Source organism: Pongo abelii, chromosome 1 (genome assembly GCF_028885655.2).
Source record: "Pongo abelii isolate AG06213 chromosome 1, NHGRI_mPonAbe1-v2.0_pri, whole genome shotgun sequence".
Lineage (NCBI taxonomy): Eukaryota > Metazoa > Chordata > Mammalia > Primates > Hominidae > Pongo > Pongo abelii.
The window spans coordinates 222,095,323-222,113,038 of NC_071985.2; the positions used below are offsets into that span (position 1 = coordinate 222,095,323).

At 50.2% G+C, this 17,716-nt stretch overlaps 1 protein-coding gene across 6 annotated transcripts in view; it reads right to left on the reverse strand.

Moving 5' to 3' along the window:
- Positions 1–17,716, reverse strand: part of TNFRSF8 (TNF receptor superfamily member 8) — a 79,621-nt gene that overhangs the window by 25,228 nt on the left and 36,677 nt on the right. For all 6 annotated transcript variants that reach the window (XM_054541630.1, XM_054541623.2, XM_054541618.2 and 3 more), the window contains 5 exons: positions 14,161–14,313; positions 9,008–9,098; positions 8,460–8,623; positions 6,644–6,760; positions 2,862–3,014 (listed from right to left, as the gene is read on the reverse strand). In XM_054541630.1, the coding sequence (XP_054397605.1) occupies positions 2,862–3,014; positions 6,644–6,760; positions 8,460–8,623; positions 9,008–9,098; positions 14,161–14,313 (678 nt within the window). The remainder of the gene's footprint in view (positions 1–2,861; positions 3,015–6,643; positions 6,761–8,459; positions 8,624–9,007; positions 9,099–14,160; positions 14,314–17,716) is intronic.

Genomic DNA, 17,716 nt, shown 5'->3' on the forward strand with positions numbered 1-17,716 from the left:
ATTATGGATGTAACGAGTTCGTGAATTTTTCTGCAGACACGAATTTAATGTTGCTAAGTACTCTTCTATTCCTGGATTTATCATAGCTTCATGTGTGGTAAGAATTTCTGGTTTCGTATCTTTTTATTCTCCTTCATAGGGCTTGTTTTCCTTATAAGTCTCTGTTCATTCATATTTATTTTAAAAGGGTTATGCTTGGCCGGGTGTGGTGGCTCACGCCGGTAATCCCAGCACTTTGGGAGGCTGAGGCAGGCAGATCACCTGGGGTCAGGAGTTCGAGACCAGCCTGGCCAATGTGGTGAAACTCTGTCTCTACTAAAAATACAAAAATTAGCCGGGCATGGTGGTGCACGCCTGTAATCCCAGCTACTTGGGAGGCTGAGGCACAAGAATAGCTCAAACCCAGGAGGCAGAGGTTGCCATGAGCCGAGACCATGCCACTGCACTCCAGCCTGGGCAACAGAGCGAGACTTTGTCTCAAAAAGAAAAAGGGGGGGAGGTTATGCTGCATTCACCAATAGATAAATGTGGCATCTATACACAATTGAATACTACTCAGCCATCATGAGGAAAGAAATCAAGTCCTTTGCAGCAACATGGATGGAACTGAAGGCCATATTCTTAAGTGCAGACATTCAGACACAGAAAGACAAATACTGCATGTTCTCACTTCTAAGCGGAAGTGAAATACTGTGTCCACACGGAGGTGGAGAGTGGAATAAAAGGCAATAGAGATTTAGAGGGGTGACAGGGTGGGAGGTGTAGGTGGGTGGACCACGAGAAATTATTTAAGAAGTACAGTGTATGCTATTTGGGGATAGGTACCCTAAACGTCCTGAGTTCACCACCCAATCTAAGCATGTAACAAAATTACACTTGTACCCCATACATTTACACAAACAAAATAAAATCCTAAGGACTCTACTGAATATTCCAGTCACTGAGCAGGGACGGTTTCTTCTGCTGTGTTAGTATGTCCTGTTTGCAACGGGTCTCTTCCCTGAGTAGGAAGTCAGCTAGGGAACTCTGGGCCCATGGGCGGAGAGTGTGAGCTGGCAGTCTCCATTTCAGGGTGATGGGGCGTGGCTAGCCTGTTGCGAGGTACACTTTCAAATACCCAAGTAAAGAGGGCTTTACAAACAGAGTGACAGCATCCCACTAGTGGCCCGAACTTTCACCGGATATTCCTTCAACATTCTGACTCAAAAAGACGATTGTTGGCCAGGCACTATGGCTCATGCCTGTAATCCCAGCACTTTGGGATGTGGAGGCGGGCATATCACTTGAGGTCAGGAGTCCCAGACCAGCCTGGCCAACATGGCAAAACCCTGTCTCTACTAAAAATACAAAAATTAGCTGGGTGTGGTGGCGGGTGCCTGTAATCCCAGCTACTCGGGATGCTAAGACAGGAGAATTGCCTGAACCTGGGAGATGGAGGTTGCAGTGAGCTGAAATCGCACCATTGCACGCCAGCCTGGGCAAGACAGCGAGACTCCGTCTCAAAAAAAAAGACAATACTGGGGACTAAAAACTCAGGCATCATCTGTGCAAACTTGTCAGTGGCCATGCCATGCCACTGTAATACATTCTGAAGTTGTGTTTGAAGATTTAGTAGTCACAGGCCACTACACCTCACACCTCTCCACTTCCCTCCCGCTCTTCATCCGCCTGCCTCTTCCAAGCCCAGAGCCTCTCTGGTGGTCCTAGAAGCAAGTCACCCCTCACTTCTCCGGCAGCCCTCACAGAGTCACATTGGGTGACCTTTCCTCCACTTGGTTTTTTTTCTTTTTTAGGCAGAGTTTCGCCCTCTCACCCAGGCTGGAGGGCAGTGGTGCAATCTCGGGTCACTGCAACCTATGCCTCCCGGGTTCAAGCGATTCCCCTGCCTCAACCTCCTGAGTAGCTGGGACTATGGTGCCCACCACCACACCCAGCTAATTTGTGTATTTTTAGTAGAGACGGGGTTTTGCCATGTTGGTCAGGCTGGTCTTGAACTCCTGACCTCAAGTGATCCACCTGCCTCAGCCTCCCAAAGTGCTGGGATCACAGGCGTGAGCCACCACGCCTGGCCATTCCCCTTGGTTTTGTCACCACTCTTCCATCTGTTTTAAACCACCTGGAAATTTGTTAAAATTCTCAAAGCCCTTAAAAAACAAAAAACAACAACAACAAAAAACTGTCAGGGTTTTAGTTTCCTGCACACTGGTAAAGCCAACCATCCTGTTAGAAACCTCTTCAGAAACTTGATATTCATCTCTCAAAGTCAATAAAACAGCCTTGCAAACAGGTCAAGATTTTACCAGCCCAGGGCTGGGCATGGTGGCTCAGGCCTATAATCCCAGCACTTTGAGAGGCCAAGGTGGGCGGATCACCTGAGGTCGGGAGTTCGAGACCAGCCTGACCAACATGGAGAAACCTCATCTCTTCTAAAAATACAACATTAGCCGGCTGTGGTGGTGAATGCTTGTAACCCCAGCTACTCAGGAGGCTGAGGCAAGAGAATTGCTTGAACCCAGGAGGTGCAGGTTGCGGTAAGCCGAGATTGCGCCATTGCACTCCAGCCTGGGCAACAAGAGCGAAACTCCATCTCAAAAAAAAAAAAAGATTTTACCAGCCCAATAATTTCTGGAAGAATTTTTTTTTTAATCAACAGAATCTCTTACCAAAATGATAAAACTGGATTTTATCATTCCATTCACTGGGTCTGACTACTCAAAGGATAACCAGGACCCAAACCTGACCTAATGAACAGCCGAGGGTGTAGGTCATTTGCCCCCACCCCTGGCTGTTGGTGGGGAGAGGCACAACAGTGGGGCACAGACTCCACCCCGTGGTCGAGGCCTGGGGTGGGAACTGCTTACCCTGGGGCTTGGTGACCATCTCTGCTGCACAGATTGGGTAGGGGACACAGCGGGCACAGGAGTTGGTGGCTGATGTGGCACAGATCATGCCAGGTCGACATTCGCAGACGCGGGAGGAGTTCCATGCACATGGCGTCTTCTCCACAAGGTCATCTAAGGGACACAGATGAGGATCATGGAGAAAGATCAGGATGGTAAGGGCAGGGGGTCCAGAGAGCCCCCAGAAAGACAGAGAAGCAGTTGTCCAAAGGTCATCCAACAAGAAAATAAATGCTCGTCTGGCTATGCCGTTGAGCACCTCTCCCAGCATGCTCAAAATAATTCTGCAGGGTGAAAGAAGGCAGGCAAAAAGGGAGGGTATTCTGTATGTTGCATTTAAATGAAATTCTAGAAAATGCAAGCTATTGCATGGTGACTATAAGCAGGGGGTGGGAAATGGTGACAAGCAACCTGAGGTAACTTTTAGAGGGGGATGGCTGGTTGCTCAGCTGCATGCATTTGTTAAAACTTATCAGATCGCACCCTTTAATCTATGCACTTTACCATATGCCCACTACCTCTCCATAAAGCTGTTAAAAGAAAGTCCTCCAGGGGACGGGGTGAGTGGGCACGGGTCAGAGGAGCCGAGACTGGCCATGACGCCATAACCGTTTAAAGCTGTGTGATAGTACACAGCTATCTCTGACTCACTCTACATCTGAATATGTTTGAAATTTTTAATAATAAAAAGATTTTTTGGCCAGGCATGGTGGCTCACGACTGTAATCCCAGCACTTTGGGAGGCCGAGGCAGGCAGATCACAAGGTCAGGAGTTCGAGACCAGCCTGACCAACATGGTGAAACCCCGTCTCTACTAAAAATACAAAAATTAGCCAGGCCTGGTGGCGCTCGCCTGTAATCCCAGCTACTCAAGAGGCTGAGGCAGGAGAATCACTTGAACCCGGGAGGCAGAGGTTGCAGTGAGCCAAGATAGTGCCACTGCACTCCAGCCTGGGTGACAGAATGAGACTCCATCTATTAAAAAAAAAAAAAAAAAAAAAAAAGATTTTCTCCAAAAGCAAAAAAATAACATGTTAAAGGTATTATTTTTAATAAGTGTAATAATGCATTTGTATGTGTTCGGGAATATTTTGCAACGCTCCACTTAGAGGTAAATACAGAATGACTGTATCAGTAGATTAGGCAAATGCAACTTCTCTTCAAGAGTAGATCCCAATCAGCAGGACACTTAGAGACCCAGCATGATAATGATAAAGGCTGGACAGTCTCTTCTTACAGCCTCCAGAGCAAGGGAACTGGGCAGGATTTGGGGAATTTGTGCAGAGGGTGTGCGTGAGCTCAGCAATGAATGAAACCATTTAGGACAATGGCAGCTATTATCATTATTATTATAGCTCTTAAGATAACTGAGTATGTGTGAGACAGTAGTCTCAGCACTCTACCCAGATTAACCTACAATCATGTATTTAATTCTTTTTTTTTTTTTTTTTTTGAGACGGAGTCTTGCTGTGTTGCCCAGGCTGGGGTGCAGTGGCGTGATCTCGGCTCACTACAAGCTGTGCCTCCCAGGTTCACGCCATTCTCCTGCCTCAGCCTCCCGAGTAGCTGGGACTACAGGCGCCCACCACCGCGCCCGGCTAATTTTTCTATTTTTAGTAGAGACGGAGTTTCACCGTGTTAGCCAGGATGGTCTCGATCTCCTGACCTTGTGATCCACCCGCCTCGGCCTCCCAAAGTGCTGGGATTACAGGCGTGAGTCACCACACCCGGCTCATGTATTTAATTCTTACACAGTTCTCTGAGATGGATACTACTATGCCCATTTTGCAGCAGAGGAAACTGAGGCACAGAGAGGTTAGGAAACCTGCTTGAGGTTATAGGCTATCAAGTGGGAGAGGCGGGATCTGAAGCCGGCACTCGGGTTCTAAAGCTCATGCCTTTAGCTACTAATACGCCACTCCACTGCCTCGTAGGGCTTTAGTTAGGAGAGCTGAAGGAATTACTGGGCCCAGAGCCAACTCCTCTTTCTCCATATGTCCACAAGGTGGTTGTAGCAGACTGTATTTTCCCAAAACATGGCTACAGTGATGTTTCTGGCCCTTCCAGAGCCTTTGCCACTTACCCCTCAAGAAGTACAACTGTTTTCCTTCCCTCGGTCTCAAGTGACATTTGTGGTTGCCTCAACAAACAGAAAGTGGTAGAAGTTCTGTGTGACTTCTGAGGCCTGGTCATAAAAGGAGGGGTGGCTGCTGCCTCTGTCTCTCTCTGTCTCTTTCTCTCTCTTTCTGTCCCTCTCTCGCTCTCTCTTTCTGTCTGTCTCTCTCTCTCTCAAGACTTTTATGGCCGGGGGCAATGGCTCATGCTTGTAATTCCAACACTTTGGGAGGCTGAGGCGGGCGGATCACTTGAGGCCAGGAGTTTGGGACCAGCCTGGCCAACATGGTGAAACCCCGTCTCTACTAAAAATACAAAAAAAGAAAAAAAGAGAAAAAGACCTCGCCTTTAGAACCCAGCCACCAGGGGGGACACGAAGAGGCCGACATGGAAAGGAACCAAGCCTGCAGCCAGGAGCCGACATCAACCCCAAGGCAGGTGAATGAATGAGACTTCAGAGGATCCTGATCCGCAGCTTTTGGGCTTTCCAGCTAAGACCCCAGACATTGTGGAGCAGAGACAAGCTGTCCCCGCAGTGCCCTGTCTGAATTCTGACTCACAGAATCTGTGAGTACAAAGAATGGTTTGTTTTCACGACTAAGTTTTAAGAAAATTTGCTTTGCAGCCTTAGTAACTAGGACAGAGACCTCCAATGACAACAAATGGTGTCTGTGGTTCTTTTTGGCCTCCCCGACCCTTCGCTCTGCTTTGCTGCCCAAAAGCAGCTCTGGACAAGGAGACAGACTCACACATTCCCAGTGGCCTCCGTGAATAGCCAGGGCCTCTAACAGTCACAGCAGCCTGTGGCCTGAGCAACACCCCCCGCCCACATGACCCTCGGGGTGCTGCTGGCGCTGGGAGGTTGTGATGGGCTGGGCACAGGGAAGCCCCATACCCACATCGTGCTGTGCCTGCGCGCTCAGTAAGTGCTCGTCAAAGCAGCTCGCAGGCCAGGCGTGGTGGCTCACGCCTATAATCCCAGCGCTTTGGGACGCCAAGGTGGGAGGACCATTTGAGTCCAGGAGTTCGAGAACAGCCTGGGCAACATAGTGAGACCCCCATCTCTATGAAAAAAAAAATTTTTGAATTAGCCAGGCATGGTGGTGTGTGCCTATAGTCCCAGCCACTTGAAAGGCTGAGGCAAAAGGATCACGTGATCCTGGGAGGTCGCAGCTGCAGGGAGCTATGATCGCACCACCGCACTGCAGCCTGGGTGAAGGAGTGAGACCCTGTCTGGGAAAAAAAAAAAAAAAAAAGAAGTGGCTCATAGGGGCAGCGAGTGGAGTGGACGAGAACCTGGAACCTGGTGGCACTTGTCTGGGTTCAAACTCCAGCTCGCAGCCCTTGGAAGTTCCCTGATTTCCCAAAGCTTTCGTTTCCTCCTCTGTAAAAGGGAAATGATCACAATCCTTGAATCACAGAGTAGTTACAAACATTCATGAGCCGAGTTTGGCACAGGTGGGTGATTCACAAACGCTTCCTGGAAGGAAATAATATGCCAGTGGAAGCCCTCTGAAAAGAGGCGACCCCCATCAAAAACCCACAAACATGACGGGGAGTTACTGGAAGTTCACGGTTCAAAAATGCAGAGGGGTAAACTGAGGCCCAGGGAGGGACGAGGCCCTTACCTCGAGAACAGCTCACGCAGGCCGTGCAGCGGCCGGCCTCGTCCAGGTAGTAGTCGGGCTCACACTGCTTCCTGCAGTCACCAGACCCCTGTGGGCATGGCTGTGTTGGGGACAGACCTGGTGAAAGAAGCAGAGAAGCTACAGGCCAGGCCGCCTTGGCAAAGGCCTCACTCCCCACCAAACCCTGAAGCCCCCCATCCCTCACCATGGCCAGCTCCCAAACTCCACACATCAGCTCAGTCCAGCCTTTCAGAGGGAGTCCTGAGGCTCAGAGAGGACAGGAATGCTGCGTGCATTCCACACGAGAGGAGGGTACTCACTGCCCGGCAACCAGCCCCTGCCCATTCTTCCTCCTGAGGCCACCGTGCCACAGCTTCCCCCAACCCTGTCTCACCGCTCTGTCACTCCCATGCTCAAAACTTTGGGAACAGCTTCCCTGAGAGCTCAGCACACTAGCGTAACTCCTGTTCAGAATGGTATTGGGCGGGGAGGGGCTGGGTGCCTCCTATCTCCCTCTTTTAAAGACCCGTGTCGGCCGGGCGCGGTGGCTCACATCTGTAATCCCAGCACTTTGGGAGGCTGAGGCGGGTGGATTACTTGAGACCAGGAGTTTGTGACCAGCCTTTAGTAGAGATGTTGAAACCCCATCTCTACAAAAAAAAAAAAAAAAAAAGTAGCCAAGTGTGGTGGCAGGCGCCTGTAATCCCAGCTACTCGGGAGGCTGAGGCAGGAGAATTGCTTGAACCCAGGAGGCGGAGGTTGCAGTGAGCCGAGATCACGACACTGCACTCCAGCCTGGGTGACAGAGCAAGACTCACCTCAAAAAAACAAACCACAAACAAAGAAAAGACATCATAGAGAGAATAAGCAAAGCCATGGAGCGGGAGAAGGTACAACTGTCGGAAAAGAGCTCCAACCCAAAATTGTTAGAAGTCCCACAAATCCATTTTTTTTTTTTTTACAAAACCGACCCAAGAGAAAGGAAAGCACATGCACACAAGGATTTATTTTTCATTCTTCATTATAGCCAAAGGCAGAAACAACCCAAATATCCAAAAACTGGATAAACAGAGCACGGCATATCTACGCCATGGAGGGCTATTCAGTAATAAAAAGGGACTAGGCTGGGCGTGGTGGCTCACGCCTGTAATCCCAGCACTTTGGGAGGCTGAGGTGGGCGGATCACCTGAGGTCGGGAGTTTGAGACCAGCCTGACCAACATGGTGAAATCCCATCTCTACTAAAAATACAAAATTAGCCAGGCGTGGTGGTGTGCACCTGTAATCCCAGCCACTCAGGAGGCTGAGGCAGGAGAATCGCTTGAACCCAGCATGTGGAGGTTGCAGTGAGCCGAGATTGCACTATTGCACTCCAGCCTGGGCAACATGAGCGAAACTCCATCTCAAAAAAAAAGAAAAAGAAAAATGACTGAGGGTCGACCCTTCGCCATGGGGACCAGGAGGGCATCAGAGGGACACGTGCAGAGGCTGGCCAGCTGAGTCCCAAGTGTCACAACAGCAGAGTGGGACTCATTTCCCTCTGACAAACCAACATAGAGGGAAATAGAGAGAGAGATGGGGCACTAGTGCCCAGCACAAGGCAGGCCCTCTGCATTGCTGGCAAATGAATGAGCTCTCTGGTGTCTACCTCTGCCCCTCGATGCTTTCAGCCCTAGATCATACCTTACCACTGTCTTCTCTCCCCACCAGGAAAAGACAACAGATCAGTGCCCGCCTGCTCCAAACACCCCCATTCATGGGCCATCCACCAATTGGACACTCCAGGGAGATGACCCACAGCTTCATGGGGAAATTACCTGGATCTGAACTAGGCCTTCCCACAGAGGAGGGAGAGTCGGGAGCCCTCGTCAGTTTAGAAGCAGCTTCCTGGGCGAGGCGGGTGCCCCCTCTTAGAGGCATGGTGCTGGCACTGGAGGTTGCTGGGGACAGCGGGGTGGGCTTGGCCTGGGGGATGGTGCCACTGGGGAAGAAGCCAGAGATGGGACTGATAATTCTGCCAATGGGGCAAGGGAGGCCTGTGCTCACGAATAACAGTTTCCACAGAGATGGGGTCCCAGGCCCTCAGCCCACCGCCTCTGGCAGGCCCACTGTAAGCTCCTGGGAGCAAGGCCTGTGTTTTCTAAGCCCTGTGAGTCTCCTATGTGCTCAGGGCAGGGCTGGGCACACCCTAGGGCCTCAAATGATCTGAGGGGCTTGGCAGAGAGGCACCCCGAAGTCCTGACACCATGGGCTGAATCCCGCTTACACCCCCAGCCCAGTTGTACCATGGGTGTCCTGTGGGGTGGGGCAGCCTCGTCTGAAAGCCAGCTTGGGGGAAGAGGAGGAGGCAGAGCCAGGGAGTCACCTGGAGGGTTCCTTGCAGTTCTCTGGGCTGGCACAGGCAGGGCTGACCCCTGGGGAAGCCGGCTCACAGACTGTGTTCTTCTGCGCCGTGCCTGCAGGGGGGACAGCAGTGCCTTCAGAATCAGTGTTGGGGACCCAAAGTCTCCCAGAATACACCCTTCACTACCACAGGCCAGAGTCGGAGATGGGGCCCTTGGAAAACGCAGCAGTCATCTGGAGGTGGCACCTGCCTGGCACCCATTCCCCTTCGGAGTAAAGCAGCCTACCTTTCCCTGGGGAATTACTCTCCCTCTGATCTCTGCATCTGTGGTTAGGGGTTGGGACCGACTGAACCCCCTTTCCCGAGTGGCCATGAGACCAGGCTGGACCAATCAATCCATTCCATTCCTCTGGCCATGATGAGCCAGTTCAGGGACAGACATGTGACCCAAGCCTGTGAGGTAGAATTTAAAGATTCTGGTTTGGGATTTAAAGGTTTTCGTTTTGGATATTAAAAATGTAAGAAAGGAAAGCTGTCTTCCCACTGGCGCTGGGCAGAGCTGCTAGTAAGTATCTTGCCGACGAACCAACAGAGAGGGAAATAGAGGTGAGAGATGGGGCAAGATGGAGCCCTGGATCCAGCCATGCCTGAAGCTTCTCAGAGCTATCCCCAGACTTTTAAGCTACATGTGCTAAAAAATTGGGGATTTTGCTACTTGCAATCCAAGGAGTCCTGAAGAATGCTGGACGGAAGCAGGGTGGAGAAGAAAACATACACATCGTCCATCCAGTGCCCCTGAGTTTGCCTGCTATGTCCTAACTGTGCCAGGAAAGTCAATTTTATTTACTTACTTACTTATTTACTTATTTGAGACAGAGTCTTGCTCTGTCGCCCAGGCTGGAGGAGTACAGTGATGCAGTCTCGGCTCACTGCAACCTCTGCCTCCCAGGTTCAAGCAATTCTCCCGCCTCAGCCTCCCGAGTAGCTGGGATTACAGGCACCCACAACCACGCCCGGCTAATTTTTGTATTTTTAGTAGAGATGGGGTTTCGCCATGTTGACCAGGCTGGTCTCGAACTCCTGACCTCAGGTGATCCACCCACCCTCCTCAGCCTCCCAAAGTGCTAGGATTACGGGCATGAGCCACCATGCCCAGCCCAGTCAAATGATTATAATCATACACTCTTCACCAGGCTGTTGTCAGGATAAACAGAAGAGTGCGCGTGAGGTGCCCATCACACTGCATGACATATGGTAAATACTATGTCCTTACCCCCAACTGGACTCCTGTCCCATCACTTAGAAGGTGACCCGTATTGTCGCCAGGCATGGTGGCTCACACCTGTAATCCCAACACTTTGGGAGGCCGAGGCGGGCGGATCATGAGGTCAGGAGTTCGAGACCAGCCTGGACAACATAGTGAAACCCCATCTCTACTAAAATTACAAAAAATTAGCCGGGCATGGTGGCAGGTACCTGTAATCCCAGCTACTCGGGAGGCTGAGGCAGGAGAATCACTTGAACCCGGGAGGCAGAGGTTGCAGTGAGCTGAGATCACGCCATTGCACTCTAGTCTGGGTGACAGATCGAGGCTCCATCACGAAAAAAAAAAAAACAAAAAAAAAAACAACTGGTGGCCTGTATGTGTGGGACTTCGCTCTGAAGGTTTCCGTGGAGTCACGTGAGCGCAAGCAATGCTGACCTCTCGTGTTCTGTGGCGTGGTGGAGTGACGACACCTAAGCTTAGACATTTCCTGCTCTGTCTCTGCGGGCAATTTACCTCCCATCTCCAGACCTCGATTTCCACACCTGGAAAATGGGGCTAATACTGTCTGTCTTATGGAGACTTAAGAATTTCAGGAGAGACAGCCAGTGAAGGCTCTTAGCATGGGGCTTGGCTGACTGGAGGCAGAAACTGCTTTCTATTTTACAGCTGGAAAAAAAACAACAACCCCGGAGAGCTGCCCCATGGGTTAGTCCACAGGGGACCCCAGAGATTAACCAGGGTTTGGCAGCTGAGATTAGAACACTTCTAAAACAGTGCTGTCCAACAGAAATATGTGAGTCACACAGGTCAGCTCAAATATTCTAGGAGCCACACTTTAAAAGGTAAAAAGAAATAAGTGCAATTAATTTTCATAGTATATTTATTTAACCGAGTATATCTAAAATATTACCATGTTTGCAAGCAATCAATACAAAAAATAATTAATTATATTCTTGTTTATACTAAGTTTTCGAAATCCAGTGCATATTGTACACACAGCACTTCTCAATGCAGACCTAGCTACAATTTTTTTATTTTTTATTGGGTTTTTTGGAAACAGAGTCTAACTCTGTCGCCAGGTTGGAGTGCAGTGGCACAATCTCAGCTCACTGCAACCTCCATCTCCCGAATTCAAGCAATTCTCATGCCTCAGCCTCCCGAGTAGTTGAGATTTCAAGCACCCGCCACCAAACCTCGCCAACTTTTGTATTTTTAGTAGAGACGAGGTTTCACCACATTGGCCAGGCTGGTCTCGAACTCCTGATTCAAGTGATCCGCCTGCCTCAGCCTCCCAAAATGCTGGGATTACAGGTGTGAACCACCGCACCCGGCCCCTAGCTGCACTTTCAGTGTGTGGCCACGTGCGACGGGCCAGTGGCACTGCATTGGGCAGCTCAGGTCCAGGGGCAGCAAAGGGAGGCCTCTTGCGCCGCCGAGTGGCAGTCTCAGGAACACCGCCCAGACAGTCCCTCCAGCAGGAAGCCTTGGCTGGAACAACTGAACTCAAGATGTTTTTCACAAAGACGCAGAAGTTTCTGAGCTGGAAACTTTTGGGAAGTTTGGCCTTTTTGGAGAGGCCCCCAAGGCCTTCAGTTATACCTCCTTATTTGAGAGATGGGGAGACTGAGGTCCAGAGACGGGTAGGAACATGCCTCACAGTTGCAAATCCTTGCAAAATCCTACGTATCTGCTGCCCAGTCCACTCCAGTACTGTCCCCTGCTTATGGGTGGAGGCCTCCATCATTCCTTAGCAGAGCGCTCTCCCCTGACCTGGAATTTGACCAGATTTGAACTCCATCCACCCCCAGCTTGGATCTCCCTGTCAGGTGCCCCCATATCTTAATTCAGCGAAACTCTATGGGGAGCAGGTGCCATGCCTAGCATTTGATCGGGCCGTGGGGAGATGTTGATGGACACCAGGGGCATGGTCTTTGCCCTCAGGAAGCTTCCAGCCAGGGAGGGAGACAGACATTGATCAAGAGACAGAGAGAGGTATGTATCCACATTTGCAAAGGACACAGTGCTACCAGCTTCCCTAGTGAGAGGCCAGGGAAGACCTCTTGAGGAAGTGGGGTGGAGAGCTCAGGGCTGAGTAGGATTTGACTAAGTGAATGGGGAGGGAAGTGTGTCTCCGACAGAGAGAATAGCACATGCAGAGGCCGGGTGGGACACAGAAGCACATACGTCCTCCAACCTGGAAGAAGGGCAGTGCAGGTGGAGCCCAGAGAGGGCTTGGTGCTGAGAGCTGAGGCAAGGAGAAAGGAGGGGGCTGTGTTGGGATCACATCCTGAGACTGATTCTGGGAAGATGGCATAGACACGTTTTCCCCTCATCCTCCCGCGAAGAACCGCTAAAAGCCCTGGACATTATGTACAAAATAAATGTAAAAAGGCTCTGAAAGATGAAGAGAAGAAGGCAGCTCAACTGGGGGCATTGGGACCTGAAGGTCACATTGGTGAGTCCCTGGAGTTTTCTTTTTTCTTTTTTTTTTTTTTTTTTGAGACGGAGTCTTGCTCTTGTCACCCAGGCTGGAGTGCAATGGCTCAATCTCAGCTCACTGCAACCACCGCCTCCCAGGTTCAAGTGGTTCTCCTGCCTCAGCCTCCTGAGTAACTGGAATTACAGGCACCTGCCGCCAGTCCTGGCTAATTTTTGTATTTTTAGTAGAGATGAGGTTTCACCATGTTGGCCAGGCTGGTCTTGAACTCCTGACCTCAAGTGATCTGCCTGCCTCGGCCTCCCAAAGTGCTGGGATTACAGGCATGAGCCACCACACCTGGCCTTGTGTCCTTATCTTTAGAGTAACAGGAAGATACTGAAGCATTTCAGGTATATATCCGTGTGTGTGTGTGTGTGTGTGTGTGAGAGAGAGAGAGAGAGAGAGAGAGAGAGAGTGAGAGTGTGAGAGAGAGAGAGAGGATCAGATTCAGATTTGGTCTTGCAAGGGTCATTCTGGCTGTCTGCCATGGGGGCTGTATAAGAGAAGGAATTTGGGGTGAGAAGGTGGGGAAGATAATTGGGGGCCAAGTCTACAGGACTCAAGGATGGGCTGGCTGTGAAGGATGAGGGAAGGGGGGAAGGACAAAAGGGGCAGGCAGTGGTAGCGATGGGGGTGACTGCCAATCCCCAGGTTTGCACAACAGGGCATGGGACTCCAGAGAAGGACCTGGTTGGGGGAGGGACCACAGGCACTTTGTGGCACTTTTCTCCTCAGTGGACACAGGGCTGCCTCTGAGCCCATCTCCCCCACTCCATACAGTCTGCAGCTGCGGCAGCCACTCTGTGCTGTGCTCCAAAGCCCACCCACTCTTCATGCCTCCCTTCTGGAAGATGGTCCCAACGCCACCCAGACAGGTTCTGTGGCCCATACCCCTTCTCTGGTTAAAAGCAGCCCTGACACCTTGTAGTATCAGAGAAGTAGAAGTCAGAGAGGTAAGAAACTTGTCTGAGGTCACATGATAAGTTGGAAAAGAAGCCCAAGTTTCTCAAGTCTTGAGCCTGGGGCCAGATCTCTCAGCACCTCTAACTCCCAATGCCCTGAACCTGAAAGGGGGAAGCCAACGCCAATCTTCTAGGAAACTCCCAGGACAGAGACTTGAGGTTTCCTTCTTGTTTATGGGGCATCAGATAACTTCTGCCTTGAGCCTCAAACCAAAGCAAGACCTCCTCCAGCCAGGTCTATGCCAGGGGACAGCAGGGTCTCTCTGCACCTGGAACACAAGGTGGGGGAGGGCAGCAGAAGGGCTGGGTGCTGGGTACATCCCTGGCCCATCGCCAAAGGAGACATGATCTGTCCAACAGGCTCCGGGAAGCGGGAGGTTGGAAGTCAATAGTACACTGGGGTGGGCGGAAGGTGCAGCAGCAACAGCATAGATCTCTGTCCTGAGTCAAGGGTGGGGACACTGACCTGGGAACTTGACAATCATCCCTGCTGGACAGACCGAATGGAAGAAGCAGCGGGCACAGGAGTTGACGACAGACGTGGCACAGAACATGCCAGGTCGACATTCGCAGACACGGGAGGAGTTCCATGCACACGGCGTCTTCTCCACAAGGTCGTCTAAGGGACACAGACAGGGGTCACAGAGGGGAACAGAAGGAAGGCATCTCTCCGATAGCTCTTGAGATGAGGGGGAGACGGCAGGTGCAGTCTGCAATGCAGCCTCCGCCTCCCAGCTCAACCCCCTGGTGACTACTAAAATTGGATTAAAAAATAAAATAAATTAATGTACCAATTTTTTAAAATGCAAAAAAATTAAAAAAAGACATGGAGGAAACTTAGATACATATTGCTAAATGAAAGACACCAGTCTGAAAAGGCCACACACTGTCATTCCAACTACATGACATTTCTGGAAAAGACGAAACTATCGAGACAGTAAAAAGATCAGTAGCTGCCAGAGGTTCGGGGGAGGGAGAGATGAACCGACGAGCTCAGGACACATTTAGGGCAGTGAAAATATTCCGGATGCCACGGTGATGGTGGGCACGTGTCATCATCCGTTTGTCTAAAGCCCTAGAACAGGCAACACCAAGAGTGAACCCTGCTGTAAACTATGGACTTCAGTTAGTAATAATAGCACATCATTATCGGGTCATCAATGCTAACAACTGTGCCACACTAATGCAAGGTGTTCGTGACAGGGGAGGCTGGGTGCAGTGGCTCACGCCTTTAATCCCAGCACTTTGGGAGGCCGAGGCAGGAGGATCATTTGCCCTCATATGGCGACATGGTGAAATCCCATCTCTATAAAACATGGGCAACATGGTGAAATCCCGTCTCTACAAAAAAAAATACAAAAATTAGCCAGGCATGGTAGCACATGCCTGTAGTCCCAGCTACTCGGGAGGCTGAGGCGGGAGGATCGCTTGAGCCCAGGAGGTTGAAGCTGTGGTAAGCTGTGATTGCACCACTGCACTCCCGCCTGGGCAACAGAGTGATACCCTGTTTCAAACAAAAAAATAGGGGAAACTGTGGGAGATTGGGAAGGGGGTAGAGGGTATATGGGAACTCTGTATTTTCTCTCAATTTTCCTGTAAACCTAAAACTGCTCTAAGAAATAGTTTATTAATTTTTTTTTTTTTAAGACAGAGTCTCACTCTGTCAGCCAGGCTGGAGTGCAGTGGCACGATCTCAGCTCACTGCAGCCTCTGCCTCCTGGGTTCAAGCAGTTCTCCTGCCTCAGCCTTCTGAGTAGCTGGGATTACAGGCACACACCACTAAGCCCAGCTAATTTTTTGTATTTTTAGTAGAGATGGGGTTTCACCATGTTGGCCAGGATGGTCTCAAACTCCTGACCTCAGTTGATCCACCCTCCTCGGCCTCCCAAAGTGCTGGGATTACAGGCGTGAGCCACTGTGCCCAGCCAGAAATAGTTTATTAATTTTTTTAATGGACAAAGGATTAGAATAGACATTTCTCTAAAGCAGATACACAGCTGGCCAATAAACATATGAAAAATGTCCCACACCGTTAGCCATTAGGGAAATGCAAGTCAAAATCACAGTGAGATACCACTTCACATCCACTAGAATGACTAGAATAAAAGAGACAGATAATAACAACTGCTGGCAAGAAAAGCAGGAAATCACAGGTTGGTTAACAGACATAAAAAGTACAGCTAGGCCGGGAGTGGTGGCTCACACTTGTAATCCCGGCACTTTGGGAGGCCGAGGCGGGCAGATCACCTGAGGTCAGGAGTTTGAGACCAGCCCAGCCAACATAGTGAAACCCTGTCACTACTGAAAATACAAAAATTAGCCAGGTGTGGTGGTGCGCGCCTGTAATCCCAGCTACTGGGGAGGCTGAGACAGGAAAATCACTTGAACCCGAGAAGTGGAGGTTGCAGTGAGTTGAGATCACCCCACTTCACTCCAGCCTGGGCAAAAAAGCGAGACTCCGTCTCAAACAAAACAAAACAAAACAAAACAAAAATAGCACTGGTAAAACTGATAATTAACGTGTAACAGGCCTGGAGACCAAGAAGGGGCAACCTTGGCAGATCAGAAATGAAGACAACTCCCCGAAATACGGAAGGCAGAAGACAGATGAGATCAGAGTGAAGGAGACCACAGCCCAGAATGCAACCAAGGGGGACTTGCCGACGAAGGGGGAAAGGCACTGGATAGCTCCTCATCGACTCATGCCACAGAGCCAGAGGCCACGCGTCTCCCCGCAAAGAGACTATTGCAGCCCCACCTGAGCCCCATGGCCCTCAGAGGTGGGTTTCAGAAGCCCCATTCGCAGACCACCTGCATCATGAGATATGATGTGCACAGAACTAGAAGTCACCAAACATCAGAGGAAAACCAGCACCAAGGAAGAAGAGCTCTGAATGCAAAGAGAACTAACACTCAAGGAGGCAGAAAAGAGGGAAAACAGAACAAAACATTAGAAACGATACCTTCACGCACCACAGAGCAACATTTCAGTCAACGATGGATGGCGTACATGATGATGGTCTCATAAGATCATAATGGAAGCCGGGCGCGGTGGCTCACACCTGTAAATCCCAGCACTTTGGGAAGCCGAGGAGGGTGGATAAACTAAGGTCAGGAGTTCAAGACCAGCCTGGCCAACATGGTGAAATCCCGTCTCTACTAAAAAAATACAAAAATTAGCCAGGCGTGGTGGCGCATGCCTGTAATCCCAGCTACGTGAGAGGCTGAGACAGGAGAATCACTTGAACCCAGGTTGCAGTGAGCCGAGATAGCGCCACTGCACTCCAGCCTGGGCAACAGAGCGAGACTCCATCTCAAAAAAAAACAAAAAAAGAGATTATAATGGAGCTGAAAAATTCCTGTTGCCTGGTGATGTCATAGCCACAGCAATGTCGTAGCACATGCATTACTCCCATGTTTGTGGGGATGTTGGTGTAAACAAACCTACTGCACTGCCAGTTGTATAAAAGTGCTGCGTAGCACATGCAATTATGGATCGTATGTAATACTTGATAATGATAATAGAAAGCTATATTGCTGGTTTATGTACTTACTATACTATACTTTTTATCATTTTTTTTTTTTGAAACAGGGTCTTGCTCTGTTGCCCAGGCTAGAGTGCAATGGCACGATCACAGCTCACTGCAACCTCAACTTCCTGGGCTCAAGCAATCCTCCCACCTCAGCCTCCTGAGTAGCTGGGACTACAGGCACATGCCACCACACCCGGCTAATGTATTTTATTTTGTGCAGAGATGGGGATCTCACAGTGTTGCCGAGGCTGGTCTCAAACTCCTGGCCTCAAGTGATCCTCCCAGCCTGGCCTCCCTAAGTGCTGACACTGCAGGCATCAGCCACCAAGCCGACCTTATCATTATTTTAGAGTGTACTCCTACTTATTAAAAAAAGAGTTAACTGTAATACAGCCTCAGGCAGGTCCTTCTGCAGGTATCCAGAAGAAGGCATTGTTATCATAGGAGATGGTACTCCATGCATGTTACCGCTCCTGAAGACCTTCCAAT